We start from the raw sequence: 20,824 nt of genomic DNA, 5'->3' as shown, positions 1-20,824 counted from the left end.
CAGATGTTCATAGCAGCATTATTCACAGTTGCCAAAGGATGGAAATAATACAGGGGCCCATCAACAGATGAGTGGATTAACAAAATGTGATATAAACATACAATGGAATATTATGCAGCAGTAAGAAGAAATGATGTCCTGAAGCACATGACAAGATGGATGAGCCTTGAGGACATAATGCTGAGTGAAATAAGCCAGACACAAAAGGATAGATACTATGTGATTCCACTTTTATGACCATGGGAATGGTATAATCAGAGGCTTATAATACAGAATATAGGGGACTTAGAGATACATGAAAGCTAGAGATGGGTGAATGGTTGGCTAATGGGGTTGAACTCAAATGCAAGGGAATAGATAGAAGTGAAGGCGGTTCATCATGGGTCTATAAATAATATTACCATATTGAAGGTGAACATGATTGAAAGGGATTATATAGACCTATGTGTCCCACTGACTCACAGTAGAAATATGAATGAGTTCTTGTAAGAATTACTTCAAAGCTATGATCCTTGTACAAAGAGTGTTTAAATTCAGGGTATGGGAGAAAACTGCTCTTGCATCCTGTGGGCTGTGTTTAACAGGAGAACAGCAGTATCACAGCAACACCAGGGGTAAGAGATGGGGGGAATGGGGAGGGACAAGATTTAAGGGGAGGTTTTGATTTCCTGTTTGGTGAAGGTGTGTTTATTGGTTATCTTTTTCTTGGGAACCATGAAATGATCTAAAACTGTGAGGGTTGATGGACTGTGGACTTTGGGCATTATATTTGATGCCTAATGAACGCAAGTGGCTGAAGGATGCGCTGACTGAGAAGTAGATGAACGACTGTGTATACGTATGATCAAATATTATGCTGCTACTAAAAGGAATAAAGTTGTGAGGCATGCAACATTGTGAATGAACCTGTGGGACATCTGGTGAGCCAAAATAAGCCAGAAACTAAAGTGCATTTATTGTATGATCTCCTTTAGAAAATGTGTATAAGAAAACAGGGGCCTATATTGTAAGCTCTCATAGCAGTCACATTTAGTCCAGAGTAGTAATTATTATTTCTGGATTTTGAGAGATTGTTTTATATATGTATATAACCTGTGTTTAAAGATAAGAACGAAGCTGATCAGGATGGGATTAAGGTAATTCAGAACCCAGGGATAAGGGAAACATTGTCTATATTTTAGAACCTCACCTACTCTTTGAGACCAAAGGAAGAAAGGTTTATTTTGTCCAGAACCTAAATTTTCTGTGGCACAGAGTCTAACTCAACCTATCTGGACAGCTCATTTAAACAATCAAAACACAAGGAGCCCAGAATAAGAATGAGGGACCTTAATCCTGTATAGCTTAATGTAATGCCTGGACACATCCCATAATATATTAAGCAGATAATCAAAAAGTATTGGCAAAGTCCCTTGAGGGATGGGAGAAAAACTATGGAACTATTGAACTCTGCCACCCAGGAAACCCCTAATGTCAAACATTAGGGACACTCAAATCAATAGGCCTAGCCCTTGACCTATTGTGAAGCTTATGTAGGTAGCAGAGAAGCTTAGACTACCTGTAGGTATGCCTAAGAGTTACTTCTGGAGGACCTCTTTTGTTGCTGAGATATGGTCTTACTTTCTCTAAGCCCAACTCTGCAAGTGAAATCATTGCCCTCTCCACTATGTGGGACATGTCATCCAGGGGTGAAAGTCTCCCTAGCAGTGTGGGACATGACTCCCAGGAATGAGTCTGGCCATCCTGACCAAAAAGGGGAAAAAAGTGTAACTAATAAAGTATCATTGGCTGAGAGAGTTCAAATGGAGTTGAGGGGCAGAGGTTACTTATGCAAGTGTCAGTTAGACATTGCTACCTATGATAATTTGCCAAACCCCAACCAAAACCATTCCAGCAATCCTAAAGAACACCCATGGCAATAGATAAGATTCTGCGAAGGTTCTGTGCACTAGGGTAACTTTACAGAAACCCACAACCTCCAGATGTGTTCCTAGGTCAGATAAGTCCTGAAATGCAGAGGGCTCAGCCTCTCCAGAACATCAGTTAGTTCCATCTCCCTACCCCATATTATTGACAGCCCCTTCCAACATGAAAATTTAGAATGGCCATAGCCCAAATACCCCTATAGAGTAGGAGAAAGACCAAAGGTGATGGTGGAATTATACAGAGAAGGTAGGGTTTAACAAATAAGTATGACTGCTGAATCATTATGTTGATACTTCTTTTAGTCTCCAGTATCTTAGAGCAGCTAGAAGTAAAAAACCTAAAATTGTGGAACTGTAACCCATACCAAACTCTGAAGTCTGTTCTACAGCTAATTGTTGCACTGTGCTTTGAAATGTATAGCTTTTTTGTATATATATTATTTTTCCCAAAAAAGAAAAAAAGTTGATTGTGATGATAAGAAAATATTTATTCCTTCTAGCCTTCAATGTTCTGAAACAGCTAGAAGGAACACTCTTGAGATGATGGTATGGTAGCCTATGACAGACTCTGGGATCTGTCCTAACTACTTGGTGAAAAGGGCCTTGAAAACTTCTTTTTTCTTTCTTTGCTGTGCATATGTAATATTATACAATTAAAAAGAAAGTTAAAAACAAACAAACAAACCCAGTTGAGCCAACAGGCCAGCAGATCTCAAAATGAAGAGCTGGGAACAAATTGCCATTCTCATTGTTACAGTGGAAAAGTCAGCGTTTCTGGCTGCTGGGATTGTGAGTCTCTAGACCCAAACCGCAAGGCATTCTCAGCGTGGGACTCGGTGCCCAGGCCAGACGCGTGAACTTGAGCGTCCGGTCCCTCCCGTGGATGCGTTCTGATTGCCAGCTGCTGCACGGACACCGTGTAAGCATTCCCGCTGGGCCCTGACAACTCTGAGTTAACACTGTCCTCCCGTCTGAGGGATGGGGCCCCGGCATCGAGAGGGGCGCAGTGCCCCCCCACCCCCCAGGTGTCGCTGCAGTGCAGCAGCCCTGGGATCCAAACACATCCACGCTGACCACAAAGTCTGTGCTTATGACCAGGAAGGACAGAACTTATCTCACGTAGTACATTTCCTTTGAATGAATTTCGACAGATTGAATGGTAAAGGTGAATTGCAGGGATAAAATAAGCAGGAAGGCAGGTTTAGATAGAATTCCTGGTCAACACTTGGTCTTTAAACTTGTGGACTCTATGGGAGTGGACCTTGAGTTACGAGCTCTTGAAGAATGAGTCCTCTTTCAGGTTGGGTGCAGCTCGTGCCTCCTGCCCCTGCTCACCTGGTGTGTGGCTCTGGGTCTCCCATTTCAGACCCAGACCCAGAGTTGAGCCTTTCCGTAGGCATGTGGTGGGAGTTTAATAAACTATTGGGTGGTGCTTCAAGAATCCATATTTCTCTCTTGCCTTCAAGGCCTGATCCCAATATACTGCCTGGAATCCATTTGGAGCCAAGAGTGTACCTTGTCATTTTGAGTGGAAAGTAATGGCAAAATGGAACTGGAGGAAGAAAATTCACTAGCATAAGCCATTTGTTAGGCTGTGGGTTAAACAGGGTTTCTCTTAAAACCTAATGATCAAATGCCATGTTTACCTTGGAAAATACTTCCTAAGTTCCAGATAACTGACTTGCTAATAGCTTCATAAATGTTCTTTATTGCTGGTTAGGAACTCCCTCCTCTTCTGGGCATTTCCTTACAAAGGGTCAAAGATGACTTGGCTGCAAGACATTTAAGTTTCTGTGGATTGACAATTTCATGTAATTTGCTTGCTGGCTGCTGTGGGAAGTTACCGGAATGCTGAGGTAGCGGCTGGCATACCCTCCATGTGTGGTTATGTAGATGGACATTTGGGGGCACCCATCTCCAACAAATGCCTGCACTTGGGTGTGTGAGTGTGCATGCCTTCAATTATCCAGAGCACCCGTTGCACGAGTGTAACCTCTCCACCCAGCTGCCAGAATGATCCTTTGAAACGCCCATCAAACGATCACAGCCATGCGTGGAAGCCCGGACAGGTACCCGTTGCATTATAAAAACCTCCAGTGTCTGACTCTGCCTTGTAGGCCTTCCACCCTCTGACCTTGACCTCTGCCTGTCCTGCTGACTTCATCTCTTCCCTCTCTCCCCTGTGCTGAATGAGCCCCAGCCGCCCCAGCCTCTTTTCAGTCCTTGAGAGGTGCCAGGCTTGTTCTAGGCTTTATGCCACCTGGACGTCTCTTTCCTTAGACCCTCGCTGCTCAGGAGCCAGCCCAGCGGCAGCACTGTGGGGACCCCCCTGGTTGAAGCTCCCCCACCCCCATCCCCGTGCCTGCGGCAGCCTCAGCAGCAGGGGTCTGCAGCTCCTCTGACGCTGTGTTTTCACTTAATTACCGGAGAGGCACTTGAGTTTATTCCCTCCCCTGTGAGTGCATTCTGACCTACAAGGTACAATTTGTCCTGCAAAGTGGAGGAATGAGGCCTGGGCCTGTGGGAGCACCTGGTACGGTGGCCCCTGCTAATGCTTCCAGACAGCGCGGTGGCCTTGTCTCTCCTGCAGCAGCCTCAAGGGTGCTGTGTCCCTGTAAGAACAGTAGTGCCAGCTGCAGCCTCCAGCGTTTCACCTCTTTCAGTCCTCACCTCCTCAGTCTGTGCAGCCAATGACATCATTATCCCCATTTGACAGAAAAGAAGGCAACGAGAGGGATTGAATAATTTCTTCAAGGTCAAGAGCTGGTAGGTGGCAACTTTGGGATTTGAACCGTGGCACCTGGGGCTGCAGCCTGCTCTGACCCCCTGCGCTGCCTCTACCTAGCCCCGCGTGCTGTCAGTGGGACAGAGGAGTCTAGGCACAGGCTTTGGAGTGAAATGGACCAGGATTTTTCCGTGTGACCTTGGGCGAGTTACTTCCCTGTGCTTCCTTCTTCCTTCTCTGCGCAAGGGACCTGATCTCATGGGGTAGCAGTGAGGACACAGGGGCTCAGCAACCTCCCTCGGGAGGTCTTTGGGGCCCCTGTGGGTTTTAGCTGATGCTCCTAGGAGCCTCAGTGGGCGCTGGGGGGTGTTCGTGCTATGTTGGGGTCAGGACGTCAGCCCAGTGAAGTCCTTTACTTGAGTGAGCTGCACTGTCCCCTGAATGTACTGGAAACATCCAACTCAGCAGAGCCCTGGGGGAAGGACAGCCTGAAGGTGACCCAGTGATGGGGAACAGATGGAGACAACAAACGAGGCTGAGGCAGACTTTGCCATGTTCCATTGCCACCTCAATTATCATGTCAATATTTCTTAAAAACAGAAAGGATACATTACTTATGATAAAGAACTGCTTATAAAAACACCGTTCTTCATTTAAACTGTGCTTTACGCTTTCACTGGCAAACTCTTCCTGCCTCTTAAGACCCGGCTCGCTCGGCTCCTCTGGGTGGCCCTGTGTGACTTCCCAGCTGGAACGAAGCAGCTCTCTCCAGGTCCTCGCCGGGCACCTGCACACACTGAAACGCCCATTAGAACATCGTTGGGTGCTTCTCTAGCTGCTGCCTTCATGGACTCTAAGCTCCTCCCTGTCAGGCTCTGATCAAAGTTGGCTGTGAGTGCTGAATGCCGACGTGCCGGCTCTGGGCTACACACTATGGGGGTCTCCATGCTTAATTTTCTAGTTCACAACAACCTTATGAAGTTGGTGTCATCCCTGTTTTAAAGATGAGGAAACCAAGATTCAGAGAGGTTTAGCAACTTGCCAGAAGCAGTACAGCAAATAAGTGCTGGGGCTGGATTCCACAGCGGTCTGTTGGATTCCAGGGGCAGGGCTTCTAAACTGTGTGCAGTTTAGGTTTCATCCCTAGGGCGATGGGGCTCAGGGTGGGCAGCCAGGAAATGCTTAGTGCTTCTTTTCTCTTTCGGGTGGGACAATCATGGAAATGGAAAATGCAAACAGAGGTAACATTTGATTCCAGTCTTATCAGGTAACAAGTTCACAGTTGACCCAGAAGTGATTTGTGAGCATACAACATATTTGAAATAATGAAAATTTTAAACAGATTGTATTTTATTCCCTGATTACTCAACTCAGAATTTAGAATACAAATAAAATGGAATTAGATGATCTAGCTTTGTACTCTTTGTTTTCCCCATCATTATTTTTGTCTTACAGTTTATGCTACAATTTTGCAGTACAATTAACATGATTGCTTCTTTATTTTAATATAAGGAGTAGTTCAGTAAAATGCTGAGAGACATTAACTTGGAGGCTATATGCTAAAAATGATACCCAACAGTTTGACCTGTTTTTGTTACATTTCCAGTGAAAGCAAGAGCTGGGGTGGTTTTATAGGATAGGATTTCACTGTTTTTCTTCCTTACCCAATAATCAGATATATCCATAGCTGTGTTATTTGTGTTTTCACCGGGTCCTTTGGATTTGAACCCTCTATTTCACTTGGTGCTTCTTCCCACCAGGGGCAGCGCAGAGGTGTGCCTACGTCCCAGGGCCCCTGGGTGCCCGAGCTGCTGCCCCAACTTGGAACACACCCCATGGACCGAGGGCGACCGATGGACACTCTGTTGAGTGCAGAAACCCCAGTGGGGGGTGCCCGGTTGTACTCTGCCCCGTTTATCCTTACTAGAGCGGGGTGGAGGACCCACATCGTAGGTGAGATCCCCCCCCCAAAAAAACCTTCTATCCCCGAGGGAGAGCAGCTGGAGACCACCAAGCCCCTGCTCCTCAGCCTCCCGTGATTAAGCACTTCTGTTGAATCAGCCTTTTTGACCAATTGGCCAGGCACTTTATGTAAATTTCTGACATTTTCAAAGCTGTCTTTTTAATAAACCTTTTGGTGTAAAAATACCAGAGTGTAAGACGTTGTCTGTGCTTCTAGGTCTGAAAAATGCATATGCCTTATTAAATTGGAATTTCCGGGCAATTTATCTGTAATGTGAACTTTGCTTGTTACAGAGGCAAAAAATGAAATTAAAAACAGAGCTCATTTCAGTCTGTAATGGAGCTTCACAGAAGCTGCGCCAAGGGCCTGCCAAGACCTGGACCTGATCCGGGAGGCTGCAGGGCAGTCTGATTAGCAGGGGCTGGCACCCCGGCAGGGCGGGCAGGAGGGGGCATCTAACCACCTCTCCCTGCATCCTGCAAAGCCAGCTTCCTGTCAGCAGCACCCGAGCTGAGCCGAGAAGGAAGCTGCCGAGTGGCCAGGGCCAGTGGTTGACATGGTCAGGTGTCCAGAGCTGGGACCGCCAGGCCAGGAGGGGTCGGAGAGACTCAGTGGCAGTGACAAGTCCCTTCTCCTGGCTTGTTGGGCTTTCCACAGCATGTCAGAACCCACGTGGTTTGGCATGGCGTTCCTTTTACCTAGACTTAAATGTGCTATCAAATGGTGTAGAGTGACATTATTGCAAGAAGACGATGCCACACAATGAAAAGCCTAGAAATGGGCAACCAAATATATCTGTGTATATATGGAAATTTAGTATTTGCCATAGCAGCCACTTCGGAGGACATCTTAGTTTTAGTAGTTGAAGATGGCATTGCCCAGTGGCCCATGTTAGAGTGTATGTCTGTACTTAAGGAGAGGTGTGGCGGCTGCTCACCAAACAGGGTGCGGCCATCACCTTGGGGAGGGGCCTGGGGTTGGCGAAGGTCCGACAAGAGCCCTGGAGGATGAGACCTGACACTACCGTTTGAGAAGTGCTGTTCTAGAACAAACTGTAATTGGGGAACCATCAGCCTGGCTGACGTCACATGCTTAGGGAAGGTTCTTTATTTTTTGGACCAACACATGAGCCTAACTACAGCTCATTCTCAAAGAGGACTCAGTAAGCTTAGAAAATGAAAACTAGGAAAGGGAAATAGAATTCTGTATTGGTGCTGAAGAAATATTCCTATTGAAGGAAAAAAAAAACCCTGTAAAACCACAAGAAAGAAAGGAAACACTATCCTTAGCTCCCCACTGAATTCCAGCCAAACTGACCCCTGTGTTATATGAGTTACTGTTTGGGTGATTCATATCTCCCACTTCATGTTATAACAGCTCAAACATTACAGAATTCCCAGCTGAAGGAAATAAGGTTTTAAAATACTCAACTCATGCAGCTATGGCTGAGTATAAAGAAAACGGTATATTTCACAACTATAACAAAACAAAGATGGAAGGGTCACCAAATTCTAGACTCCCAGTTTGGTGAGATGGCCACTGCTGGTCACAGCTTGCGGCCTGGGGGGAGCCCAGGGGCAGCGGTTCTCTCCCTCTCCCAGGAATCAGAGTCAAAGACAGGAAAGACTCTAGGAGCTGCCCCTGCCAGCAGATGAGGGCAAGAAGAGCTGCCTGGGGACTGCCCTGGACAGAACCCCTTAGTGTTGGGTGCCCAGGCAGAGAGCCTGGCAATGGTTCAACAGCAGCTGGGAAGGCGAGGAGCTCTTAACACCTCTCGACCCTTCTGGACCCAGAAACTCCAGAGCTCTTGGTGGGATTGTGTGGTCCTCCTACCTGAGATTCTACCACCTGGAAAGTCTCATCACTGAACACCTTCTTGGCAGCTTCTGTTTTCTGATGGCAGATGTACCAAGGCTTGGCACTCTGATTCCCACCATGGTAGCCAGCAAGGTGCAGCCACCCCCAGGAGCGTCACCTGCCGAGCCTGCCTGCACCAGACCAGGGGTGCCTGCCTCATCATCTCTGCTCTGTCACAGGAAGTGAGAGGGTGAGACCACTAGGCATCATCTTTTGCCGGACCATTGTGATGCACCAGATTCTCTGCTCTGGTCCCACTGTGTAAGCCATTCCTGTGCCTGTATTTGCTGGAGTAGCCTGGGAAATGAAAACACCCGGGCCCCAGCTATATGCCAGCAGGTGTACACATCATCTCTACAAATCCTCTCACCACCTGTTCCAGACCTGGCTTCTCCCAGCAAAGGTCAGACTTGGTCTCGTGTTTGGGTCGTTAATCCTTCGTTAACACTTTACTGCAGGTCTCCTAAAAATGCCTGCAAGGAACCTTTTGGTGCCTGTGACAGGACTTTGCTATGACAGGCTCTTTTTGAGTCTGGCCTTCATCTCCACTTGCCAAACTTATTTCCAGAATTACTGACCAAGTCTTCTCCCCCCACCCCCATGCACACATTTTTGAAACCTACCTGAATGAAGCAATAATTAAAGGAAACAGCCTTCGTCACAGGACTACAAAATGTTTTTAAATGTCATCTCATTTCTTGCCCCAGGCAAAAAGGATCACAAAGAAACACAGAAATTTAGAAAAATAGATTCAGTGTGTAAAGTCACAGATTTAACCATGTCAGAAAAGCTGGAAAACTGGGACCCTGATGTGTGAACCAGAGAGGTGTCCCTCTGTGGTAACAGGCTGGGATTCCACACGCTAATCCGAGAACAAACTTGTCAACCCTAGAAGAGAACACGGGTTCACATGATCAGTGTTGGCAGACGTGTTAAACAGATGGTTTACAGCTACAGCCCCAATATGGTTTTTGTTATTAATTATCAAGCCCACCTCCTCCTCTATACACTGACGAGCCAGGGCTGAGGTTAAATTCCCCACATCTCCATTGGGGGGCTTTTTCCAAGCACAGAAACTGCACCATGCTGACTTAGATTCTGGTTCAAGTTGGTAAAAAACTTAAGCTGTCCTTGTGAGAATATTCATCTATTATGTTCACTTACTTCGTCCTTTGATAAAGATTTATCTGTTTTCTCTGAACCCCTAAGGCCTAAGAATACAAATATGACTGAGATGTGCAAGGATTTCATTTGCAACAACAAGCCTATTGTTATCTCCCATGCATCCCCAACTCCGTCCGCAGACCAGGGAGTCCGCCTCCAGGTGACTGAAGCCAGCACCCATACAGTACAGACCCAGCTGTCAATCCCACAGAAGATGGGGGATTCCACGAGGAGGCTGGGAGAGGCGCTGCACACCTCTAAGAGTCATGAGGAAACCACAGATGAGGACGCAGCACCGAGAGACTAGTCAACAACTGAAGAAGAGAAAAGAGGGATTTTATTAGGTGCCTCACAAGAGAGTGATCTGAATGGTGAAGGGTTAGGAAAGCCCCTTTGGAAAATGGATGAAGCCCTTGACTGGTTTGGACAGATGACCGCTTTATAAACGCGTGGAGCATAGCAGACACTCTAAGGGAGGTTGGAAAAATCATGCCAAAAGCAAAGCAATCCATGGTTTGTTTGGTGTTCACTCTGCAATGACCTATGGTTGAGTTACAACAAGCTTAGAAACTTATTTTCATCATTTTGTCCAAAACAAAACATTAATCAAATCTCCTTTCGCTTTTTTTAAGCCAGCTTTGGTCCTCATGTAAATATTCATTTGAAGTGGCCCTTCTTCGGTAAGGGACCCTTCACGGTCCATGCCTTGGAGAATCCTAAGTGGGGTGGGAAGTGGGCCTGGAGGCACCCTATGAAATGACTCCACGCCCACACGCTGCCACCCAGAAGTCCCCTCCCCACCTGCCCCAACACCTTCTCAGGAGGGAAAAAATACCTGCTAAATCAAACATCAAGAGAACCTGTTTCTTCCCTAAACATCTGAACACCTTTCTTAAGGTAAGACCCAAGGCACAGTCCTCTACCACAGCCTCCCTCCTGCCCTCAAGCTGGCACCTTCCACTTTTGTGCATTTTTCGTATGATGGAAGGATCTTGCTGTCCTGTCAGGCTTATTAAAAGGAGAGTTTCACTTTATCCCATCAGGTCACATTTAAGCTTCCTGGTCGCCATGTCACGGGGACACAGTGTTCGATGGTTGCTCAGAGGCCTGGCCTTACCTGGGCCCTGGGAAGGTGTAAAGACGGAAGGTCTGTAGGTCAAATGATTTAAGAGTCATCAGTCAAGCTTCACCTATGGGGTCCAGTAGCTGCTCCCCAGGGGCCACCCTCAGGCCCACATGGAGGCTCACCGAGCCGAGCTGTCCCTGGGCCAGCTCTCCTGCAGGCCCCTCTGCTAGGGAGTCAGGATTTCCAGGGCGTGTTAAGAGCTCCTGGAGTTCTGTCACTCACGCAGAAAGGAAGAACGGAGGGTGATATCTGGGGGCCTGGGCTGCCTGGACACCCGCTTAGGGGACTTGGAGCAGCCAACTTTAAACAGCTCTGGCTTCCAGGGTGGAGGCTTGGATTCCTTCCTGTCCAGCACACAGCTGGATGCGGTGGAGCTGTCACCCTCTCCCATGGTGCTTGTTTGGCCAATTGGTTATCATGCTTTAATAAGACTTTATTACACAATTGAAAAGTCAAACTAACACAATAACCACCACAAAACAAAAACAAAACCCCAAAACCCAAACCAAGAAGGTCTCGGTGTTTCAGAGTTTGGGGCGTTCAAGGCCCTCTGAAGCACGTGGCCCAGGGCTGGGGCCGTGCCTCTCCCCTGGGCTCAGGACTGGACTGGGCTCAGGTCAAGGTCAGCTTTTGCTCTCTTTAGCCAATGCCATGGTGGCGTCCGGCTAGGGGCTCGACTTCTCAGGTGGGCAATCTCAGAGAAACATGCTTATCGGGAGAGTAGACCCAGCTCTCAGATGATCAGTGTGGGAGAGTTAATCAACACCTCTGCATCTGTTTCCGGAGCTTGTTTTTATTGGGTGATTAATTGACATGCCATGCCCTTTGCTCTAGCACCTGGGTCTTCGGGTCCAAGTCAGACCACACTGGGCAGAGGTATTGGCGCTTCCAAGAAGGAGTCGATTGATGAGGCCAGCTGTCGCTGGGACCACAGCAAGACAGATGAAGGTCACTGCCCGGCAGGCTGCCCCAGCAGGGAGCTTCTTAAAGGCAGTGGCACTCAGCTGCAGCGATGGGGGACACCCAGACGGTTCTTTACAGAGGGAGAGTCCAGTGCATTTGGGCTTCTCATGGAGAGCCCACCTCACGGAGCCTGTCACCATGCCCTTGACTGGTGCACAGCGAGAGGGGCCATCTGAGTGACAGGCCACTTGGTTGCCCACTCTGGGGGAAGGAGATGGGGAGACTGAGGAGTTTGCTGCAGGCCCCACAACTGGTAAGCGAGGAGCTGTCCAGCCCCGGCCCAGCACTCTTTACTCAGCGCTAGCTGCCTTCCCTGGGTCTTGGGCGTGGTTCTCTCTGCCCAGTGGGATTTATATCTTATTTTTGCTCATCTGAATTTCTAAAATTTTGACAAGGAGTCTGGATTTCTTTTGCAATAAGATGTTTTTTTTCCTAATAAAAAACAAATACTAAAAAGATGTCTTCCTTTCCATCGCATATTTCCCCTTCCCTCTTAAAGAAGTTTAGTTTTTCTCTCCTCTGTGTGAGCTCCCTGCTACACATGGTATATGGTACATTCACTCATATATATGTGCTGTGTGTGGATGACAGAAACACTGTATGCGCTGTGCGTATATGATAGAAACAACAGATACGACATATAGAGTATACGTGTGTTATATATATGATACATCGCACTATACGGTATGTGTACATATAGATAATGCTTTCATTACATGCAATATAAATATTGGGTTGAATTGTGAAATTGCCATTTTTATTGTTCAAAAATAGTCAAATATCAGCAATTTCATATGGGCCGACTTAATCCATAAATGGATATAGATTTATAACATCTAATTGCTTTCCTTCCCACGGCACACAGCTCTCTGAGGGCCACCAGACACATCTTCATCCTTGTGGCCTCTCCTCCCAAGGTCCCCACCGGCATTTGGCAAACACTGGTGAATGAAGGAGTAAATGGCTAGGCTGAGCATTCTGAATCCCCATTCCTTCGGAAGTCTTAAATAAAGTTTATATCAAGGCTAATTCACTCAATAAGATTTACCCTGTGCATATTGGCAGGAGCTATTGAACTATTCATCAAAACCTTTTGTCGTCATTTCATTGGAATTCAAATTAAATCTATCTTAAGAGAAAGCCACCAGGCATGCACACATGTGCGCGCGCGCGCGCACACACACACACACACACACACACACACACACACAACCAGTGCCATTCCACCACTGGGGAGCCTCACCCCCTTACAGGGCCCGAGAATGAGGGCGGGTGCCTCCTCCCCACTGCTATGTGTGTGTGAAGGATTTAAAGTCCTGTGATCAAGGCAGGAGCCCCAGAGGCATGGAGCGATGTGATGGATGGTTCCAGTGCCTGCCCGCCCTGGTCCCCCTTCTCACGTCCACTCCAGCCCTCCAGGCCCCCAGCCCCGTCTGGGGACCTGGAGGTTCTCCGTGGAGCTCTGGCTCTTAGCATAGTGTCATGCTTTTAAAAAGCTTTGGTTACACTAGAGAAAAAGAAAACACCTTCCCTCAGGCACTTCCTTCTCTTCCTTCAAATGCACAGGTCAAATGGACATGGAAACTCACCCCTGAACTCCCAAAGCTCCTTTAGAAAGGGGACGGCTCAGCAGAGGCAGGAGGAGGTCATCGCATCCCTAGGTCCCAGCTGGCTTTTCCCTGCTTCCTGTGTTGAGCCACGTGGTCAACTGGTCCTGTCAAGGGGTCTGGGCTCCCAAATATGTTTTATTCTTGGCTAGCTATGCTAAGCCTTCTTAGTCCTTTGAACATAATTTTGTCTTTCCAGGGCCTCAAATGCCAATTTACTAAGATTCGTGGCTTTTAAAATTTCCTACCTTGACATTTTATTTTGCAGAATTGAGTATTTTTCCTTCTCAGTATGGGAAGACTGGAAGTTGCTCCCTTGAGGACCCACTGCTAACGCTGCTTCCTGAGAACGGACCACTGAGTAAGCAGGTGGGAGCAGGGAGAATACAATGTTAGTGATAAAATCTAGATGATGGTGAGCCTGTGGTGCAAATTTTCATAAAGTTAAGAGGGGAAAAAAAACTCACTGGGCCTTTTTTTTTCCTCCTCTGGAAATGATGAAGCTTTTCTCACACTCATGTCTCTCTACTAAGGACCTAGACCCTGTAAAGAGACCATGTGTTGTATGGTTCTCTTATGTTGCCGGACCAGGCACACACAGACAGAAAGATTCTGGCTGCCTGGGGTTGGGGTGGGGATGGAGGAAAAGGCGAAATGGGGGCACAATGGGTAAGGTACAGGGTTCCTTTTGGAGGAGAAAAACTGTCCTATAGTTGATTGTGGTGGTGGTTGCACAACTTCCTAAATATACTAAAATCCACTGAATTATATATGTTAAATGGGTAGATTGTATAGTATGTGAGTTATGTATTAACCTCAATAAAGCTACTATATAAGAAAAAAAAACCTTCAGGAAAGTGGGGTCTCCATGGTTTGCAAAATTATTAAGGAAAAAAAAAAGAAAAGACAAAACCAAGCATACTTCCCAAGATGCTTTTCAGAATAATCTAGTGTTGGATTGCAGAGGGCCAAGAACTGACAGGGGTATTTTAATTTTCTTCCATTTTTGCCTGGTTGGCTTATGCTGAGCCAGAGGAAGGTCTCTCTGCATCTCATTTCTAGGGTCTAGTTGAAAGGTCTGCAGTAGGGGGTGCCATGGACCAATAGTTACCTGGTGAGTGAATGAGCGAGGGAGGGAGCCGGCACCCCGCTCTCTGAGTGGCCTCCCCTGCCAGTCTACCCCACTCTCTTTGAACAAACCTGCCCCATATTTCTATCCACGAAGGTTCCAGCTGCTCCTGCTTACTCTTGGGGGGGGGGGGGCGCTCATTTCTCCCAAGCTCAAACTGATGCCCTGGTCCTGTCACACCTGGGCCCTTTCATACAGGTTTCCCCTCTTGGACCTGGGTTTCTTGAGCTCTGGCACGAGGGTTGTACTAAGCGGTGAGCTCTAAGCTTTTCTCAAAGGGAACTTCACCAGGGCCTTGACCATGTAACTGTTCTTCCTGGATGGACAGAAAGTGACATCCCTGCCCATCCCTGGTGGGCAGGTTCAAACCAAAGCCCCTGTTTACTTCTGCACAAAGTGCAACACTTAACAACATCGTTTAAGTGCAGAAAATGAAAGGGCAGTCATTTAAGGTGAGAAAAATAAATAGTTGGGAAGGAATGCCTGTATAAATTGCTCGCTCTGACTTCAGGGGGCTCATTCTTTTAAAGGAATATCATGAGGAGTAGATTTATGTTCTCAGATGCGATGCAAATGCAGGATTTGTACAATATCCATTTATCAGCTTGCATGGAGTTGATTTATGGCTCTGCCATCCTACTTGGTATTCTGACTGGCTCAAAGTTAACTGACATCACGACAAGAAATATCCTCCATCTTATTGCAGGTGACGGGTTATAAATGAGCACAACTTGATTTTCTGCTCTGGAAAATTAGTGTTTTGAAACTCTCACTAGAAATTAGTCCTTAGAACTGTTCCCAAACTTGACAGCTCGGCCCAGAGCCTGTTGTTCTAGCTGGTGCATTTCTGACTGCCAGGCAGGGAAACCATGACCGTTACTTTAGAATGTTCTAGGTTGACTTGCCCATCTGGATTTAACACCAAATTATTCGGTGGACTGTGCTCAGGACACATCACATAGCTTATTCCTGAAGAGATTCCATGTCCATGTATGAAAAGGTAGATGACTTGGAACTGGCCTCCAGTAGTTAAACCATGCAAGTCAGACAGTGAATTGGCCAGGCCAGGGCTGGGCACCAAACCCACCTCAACTATGTGAGGTGCTTGCTGGCCTGGAGGTGTCAGAGACAGAGATGTAGCAAGGCTCCTGACTCCTCTCCCCAAATTCCAGTGGAGAAGACTTAATTATGTTTCCCAAATGTGCGCCCCGAAGCACCATGTACTGAGTTGAATCATGTCCCCCAGAAAGATATCTTCAACTCCTAATCATAGTTTCATGAACGTGACCTTATTTGGAAGATACGATCAAGTTCATGGGAAGCCAGGATGAATTAGGGTGGCTGCAAAGTCCAGTGGCTGGGGTCCTTTTAAGAGCAGGGAGGGTCAAATAAGCCAGATTCAAAAGGACAGATATGGTGCGAGTCCACTTATATAAATATCCCAAACAAGCAAATTAATAGAGTCAGAAGACGGGTTAGACATTACCAGGGCTGGGAGGAGGAAGGAATGGGGTTATTGTTTAGTAGGTACAGAGTTTCTGGTTGAGGTGATGGAAGAGTCTCAGTATGGATGGTGTTGATGGGAGCCAATGTGAACATAATAGCATTGAAGCGTATACGCAAAAGTGGTTAACATGAGAAATCTTGAGTTATATATGTGTGTGTGTATGTGTTACCAAAATTAAGAAAAAAAGAGACTAGCTGGTCTACAGTGAAACCTCAACAAGGAAATTGAATTGTACATGTTGAAAAAGAAGAGGGATGTTTTGATAGAGACACACAGAGAAGGCCATTTAAGACAGAGGCAGAGATTGGAGTGATGCTGCCAGAAGCCAAGGAGTGATGGGGGCCACCAGCAGCTGGAGGAGTTTCCTCCTTTAGAGGAGTGAGTGTGGCCCTGCTGATACATTGATTTCAGACTTCTGGCTTCCAGAACTTTGAGAGAATAAATTTCTTTTGTTCTTGCCACCCAGTTTGTGGTACTTTGTTACAACAGTCCTAGGAAACAAATACACACTGGCTTCCAGAATCACCTGTGGAGTTCAAAGATACAGAATTCCAGGGCCTGACAATGGAAATCTTTGAACCAAACTTGGTCTGAAGTAGGATCCACGAATCTGTGGTTTTAATGTCTCCTGTGGATTTTTGGTGCAGCAGGCCTCCTGGGCCACCTTCAAGATCTCAGCCCAGCCGTAAAATTCTGTCCTTGACTCTTGCGGGCAGACACAGATTTGCCCTTGTTATACTATCTTGGATTGCCCCCAGAATGACACTTTCATCACAGCTCTTAGTTTGGAAATGTTTGTAGATATAGCTACTACTTCCTCTAGACTAGGTGAACCTGAAAAAGGCCAAGTTTGTCTTGGTGACTGTGTATCCCCAGTGACTGAGAGTTAGGGGTTCTTCACATTTGTTGCATGAATGTGGATATCTGGAAGAAAGTTCCAAGGGAGGATGAGCCTGGAGCTGGTAGGTAGGCTGGGAAGGCATAGGGGGTTCCCCTGAAGAACATCCCAAGGTAGCTATTTCTTGCCAGGTCTCCTCTTGGAATTGCCCTAGTTAGAACACAGCCCCTGCTCATCTGCTGAGCCCTGTCCATCACTAATTTCATTCCTTTGGGGAAGTCTGGCACTACCCAATTTGGTTGGGAGGGGCAAGGTAAGGATACAGATCTCTAGGAGAGCTTCCTAGGACCCTTTAGGTGGTCCACAGAGACAGGTTCCACCATAGTCTCAGGGAGCTTGAACTAGGAAGGAGCTTTCATGGCCAATTTGGAGCTTGTCCAGTTTCATCCATCCATGCATCAATCTATGCACCCACCCATGCATTCATGCATACAACCATCCATTTATGCATACAACCGTCCATTCATACATCCATCCATCCTTGCATCCAGCCATCCATGCATTGTCATCTATCCATGCATCCATGCATCTATCCATGCATGCATCCATCAATCTATCTATTCTTTAGTATTCATTGTGTAGTATTTTGTGCCAGGCACTCTTCTATATACTGCATCTACAACAGAGAGTGAGACAGATAAGATTCTTGCCCTCATGGACTTTATGTTCTAGAAGAAAGAGAGATATCATAAGCACGTGAACAAACAATAGAATGACTTCAGAGTGCGCTTCATGCTCTGAAAGCCATCACATGGGGCAGTGGTGCAGAGAGTGACTAGTGATGGGTGGGTAGAGTCTGGAAGGGCATCTTATGAAGGTGACCATGGAAGTCAGAGGAAACAAGAGGTGAGACCTACAAGCAAAGGAGACAGTCATGTGAAGGTCTGGGCAGACCTGGTGAGTCAGGGAGGAGCCTCCAACTATCAGAGTTAACAGAGACATGGCCAGGAGATAGTGGGCAGAGCAGAGGTCAGCCAGATAGATTCACATTCCAATCCTGGTTAGCCATTCACTACCTGTGGGTCTTTGAGAAAGGTCCTAACCCTGCTGAGCCTCTGTTACCCTTTATGTAAAATGGGTGGATGGAAACAGTTAATCATAGGTGGAGCAAGGTCCTTGGCATGGAGGGTTCTCAAGCCCAGATGCTTCAAAATCTTTTTGCCAAGTGAACGTCATTGTACTTTTAGCATGAATATCATAAGACAGGCGCAAAGATTGATCACCTCAGTTCTGGTAGCCAGCTTCAGACTGACACCTCTATCTGATTCTGGTTTCATTTCATATTTTTAAAATGCTCTGTATGCTCCCTCTATTATGCATGTCACCTGGATCTAGTTACTGTGAAAGTAGAAGGTCACAGCTTGGCTTTGGGCTCAGAAATATGACACCTGTCAGGTGTATGATTTAGAAACTCAGCCTTCCTCAGTGGGACCACAGTGTAGTAAAATCAAGTCAATGATTTAATCCATTGCTGCGGAATAAAAACTGGGAGAAGTCTTCAGCTGCTATGTTCACAATAAACTTTTTGTTAGTAATTTTTTTAGTAAAACGACATTGGACCCCCTCTCTGTCTCCAAATAGCTCTGTGTTGGAGGAAGGGTCCAGAGAATCTGAACAGGAAGCTGCCACTCTGACAGAATTAAGAAAGAAACAGAAATAAAAACAGAATGCCTTACCAGGGCGTCATACAGAGGACACGTGAGCCCAGTCTGCCTGGCTTGCAGTTCTAGGCTTCCCCCTTTAGTTTTCTCTTTCCTCTGGCTCTGCTTTTTCCTTTTTCATTGCCAGTGATGCACTAGTGCATGTTTACTAGTACTAGTACTAGTACTGGCTTTCCGGAGTTAGAAAAAAAAATCCCTCATTAGCAGTATTTACCTACTTCCATGGTATAAATGCTCCCGCTGTGGCTGATTTCAAGCTTCCCAGCTCACTGGATGTGGAGCTGGGAAGGGAAGGTCACAATGGCTCTTGTGATAGGTGTGAGTTAGCTCCAGGGTCTCACTGCCACACCCTTGCCCTGAAAAGAACAACGGGCCCCTATTCTGGACTAGGCACTGTCTCAGGTGCTGCCCATATGCTATGCCATGTACACTTCACCCTCATCATTTGCAGTAGGGGTTTTATTTCCATCTCAAGGATGAGGGAACTGAGGCTCTGGAAGGCTGATGGGAGTTCAGGTTCACACAATTAGGAAATGGTGGAGCTGGGCTCCCCTCCCCTCCCGCTATTCCTAATCCCTCTCTTTCCTCCCTGGATTAGTTCCTTGCTTCCTAACAGGTTCCACCACTCCCATTTCCCTGGGATCTTCCCACAATGCTCCTTTGGGTTGGTTACACCCTCCCCCAGTATAGAACCAGGTCCGGCTTACTTAGTATGGCTCCAGAGTGCAGCTGACCTTCCTCATACAATCCCTCTACTCTAGCAAAATAGGTTTCCTCATTGTCCTCCAATGAGTCTGAAACCATGGACCTCCCTTCCCCATCTGCTCCCTTACTCCCTTATTCCACTTCCCCGTAATAGTCCTGTTCAAATCCTGTCTCTGCCTGAAACCCATCTTAAACCACCTGAGGAGAGGCTCTTCCTCCTTGGAACTTTGACAGCATTGATGCCAGCAGCACTTGCTTGACCCTCGGCAGGGGGCTTTTATTCAAAATCAATTTTTTGCCCATTTGGATTTCTTACAGCACCCAAGACACTCAAGCTACTTGGGGGCAGACGTAGTGGGGTACACATAATCAGAGAAGAACCAAAAAGAATCACTTGCTCAGACAAGTACTTGATAACTGTGCCCAGAACAGAACATTCCAGAGTAATCACAAGGAAGTATGGCTGCTACTTAGACCCATAACAACCTGGGAGAACAATCTCAATCTATTTTCCTAAATCTTTTTTAAACAGCAAATCTGTCTCTCCCCTGCTCTCAGCTGCATGTAATTGTTCCAAAGAGCAAGAGAAGGCAAAGCTGCTGTGGCTGTTTCTGGCAAAGAGGTAAATAAATTCTTCTGTGTTCCGGGTATGGGTTACAGGATTCATCAGAACTCGATTCTTCAATGCACAGAGTTTTGGAGAACAGAGGTGGAGAGATATTGCAGATGGGGTTGCCAACAGATGAAGCTGGAATTGTTGGCTGCTGGCTGTGGCCTTCAGATGACTTTGGTCCAGCCTTGAAGAAGCTTGGCCACCCAACCCTAGCAGCGTGTGAGGGTTCCTAGCTATCATCACCGAGCCTGCATTTCTGGTTGCATCCAACCACCACGCCTGCCCGGGCCCCAGTGATGCATGAACATGACACAGCAGATGGAGGAGATGCCTACGCCAACACTCCCAGGGTGCTGAGTGCCTGGTCCCCCCCCCCCCACCAATATTCTGTTCAAGCTCAGTCCATCTCAGAACACAGTCATCATTCATTCCTCAAAGGTGATGTCAGGGAGAAAAATTACGTGAGCACTTGCTCGATGGTTGAAGTGCCTTGTGGGTTAATCGTGATGCTGGACTGACCCTCGCTGTGGAACTGCAACCACTCCATGTCAGGTTCTCATAAGCCAAATGGCCTCTTGTCTGAGAGTGTGGGAGTTAATGAAAGGCAGGCTTGACCTGCCTTCATGGGTTCCAGGAAGCCTATCTTGGTTGTTTCAGGTGAAAAAATAAGACCATTTCCCCCTATTTGGCATTTTATTTATGGGATGCTCTAGCCCTCTGTGCTTGGCACAGTGCCCTTACATAACAGGTGCTCAACAAATGCTGTCTCAGGTGTAATGGACCCTGGAAAACGTACTAGAGTGTGTATGGGGGACTGGGGGTAGGACTGGTGCTTGGGTGGCCACCACCTGTACCCCTGCTTCCAGTGTAGCAGCAGCAGTGATTTGGCATCCACCCTGGGTTCATCCCATTTAATTCCATGTTCATCAGCAAGCCAGCAAGGCAGCCATCGATTCCACTGTGAAGATGAGGAGACTGAGG

The 20,824-nt window shown here is 47.0% G+C and overlaps 1 protein-coding gene and 1 long non-coding RNA gene across 5 annotated transcripts in view; one reads left to right on the top strand and one right to left on the bottom strand.

The window, feature by feature from the left end:
* Positions 1-20,824, bottom strand: part of CDH13 (cadherin 13) — a 1,150,740-nt gene that overhangs the window by 58,963 nt on the left and 1,070,953 nt on the right. Inside the window, exon 11 of one of the 4 annotated variants that reach the window (XM_077133147.1) lies at positions 9,160-9,358. The exons of the other annotated variants lie outside the window; for them this stretch is intronic. Within the exon in view, the coding sequence (XP_076989262.1) occupies positions 9,235-9,358 (124 nt within the window). The 3' untranslated portion in view covers positions 9,160-9,234. Of the gene's footprint in view, positions 1-9,159; positions 9,359-20,824 lie in introns of those variants that run through there. 4 annotated transcript variants of the gene reach the window in all.
* The window catches only part of LOC143659838 (uncharacterized), a 114,787-nt gene that overhangs the window by 73,220 nt on the left and 20,743 nt on the right, over positions 1-20,824 (top strand). The gene's annotated exons all lie outside the window — the stretch shown is intronic.

The sequence above is a fragment of the Tamandua tetradactyla genome, chromosome 16 (assembly GCF_023851605.1).
Source record: "Tamandua tetradactyla isolate mTamTet1 chromosome 16, mTamTet1.pri, whole genome shotgun sequence".
In the NCBI taxonomy this organism is placed as follows: domain Eukaryota; kingdom Metazoa; phylum Chordata; class Mammalia; order Pilosa; family Myrmecophagidae; genus Tamandua; species Tamandua tetradactyla.
The sequence above is the reverse complement of the archived record's forward strand: the minus strand, read 5'-3'. Positions and strand labels throughout refer to the sequence as shown.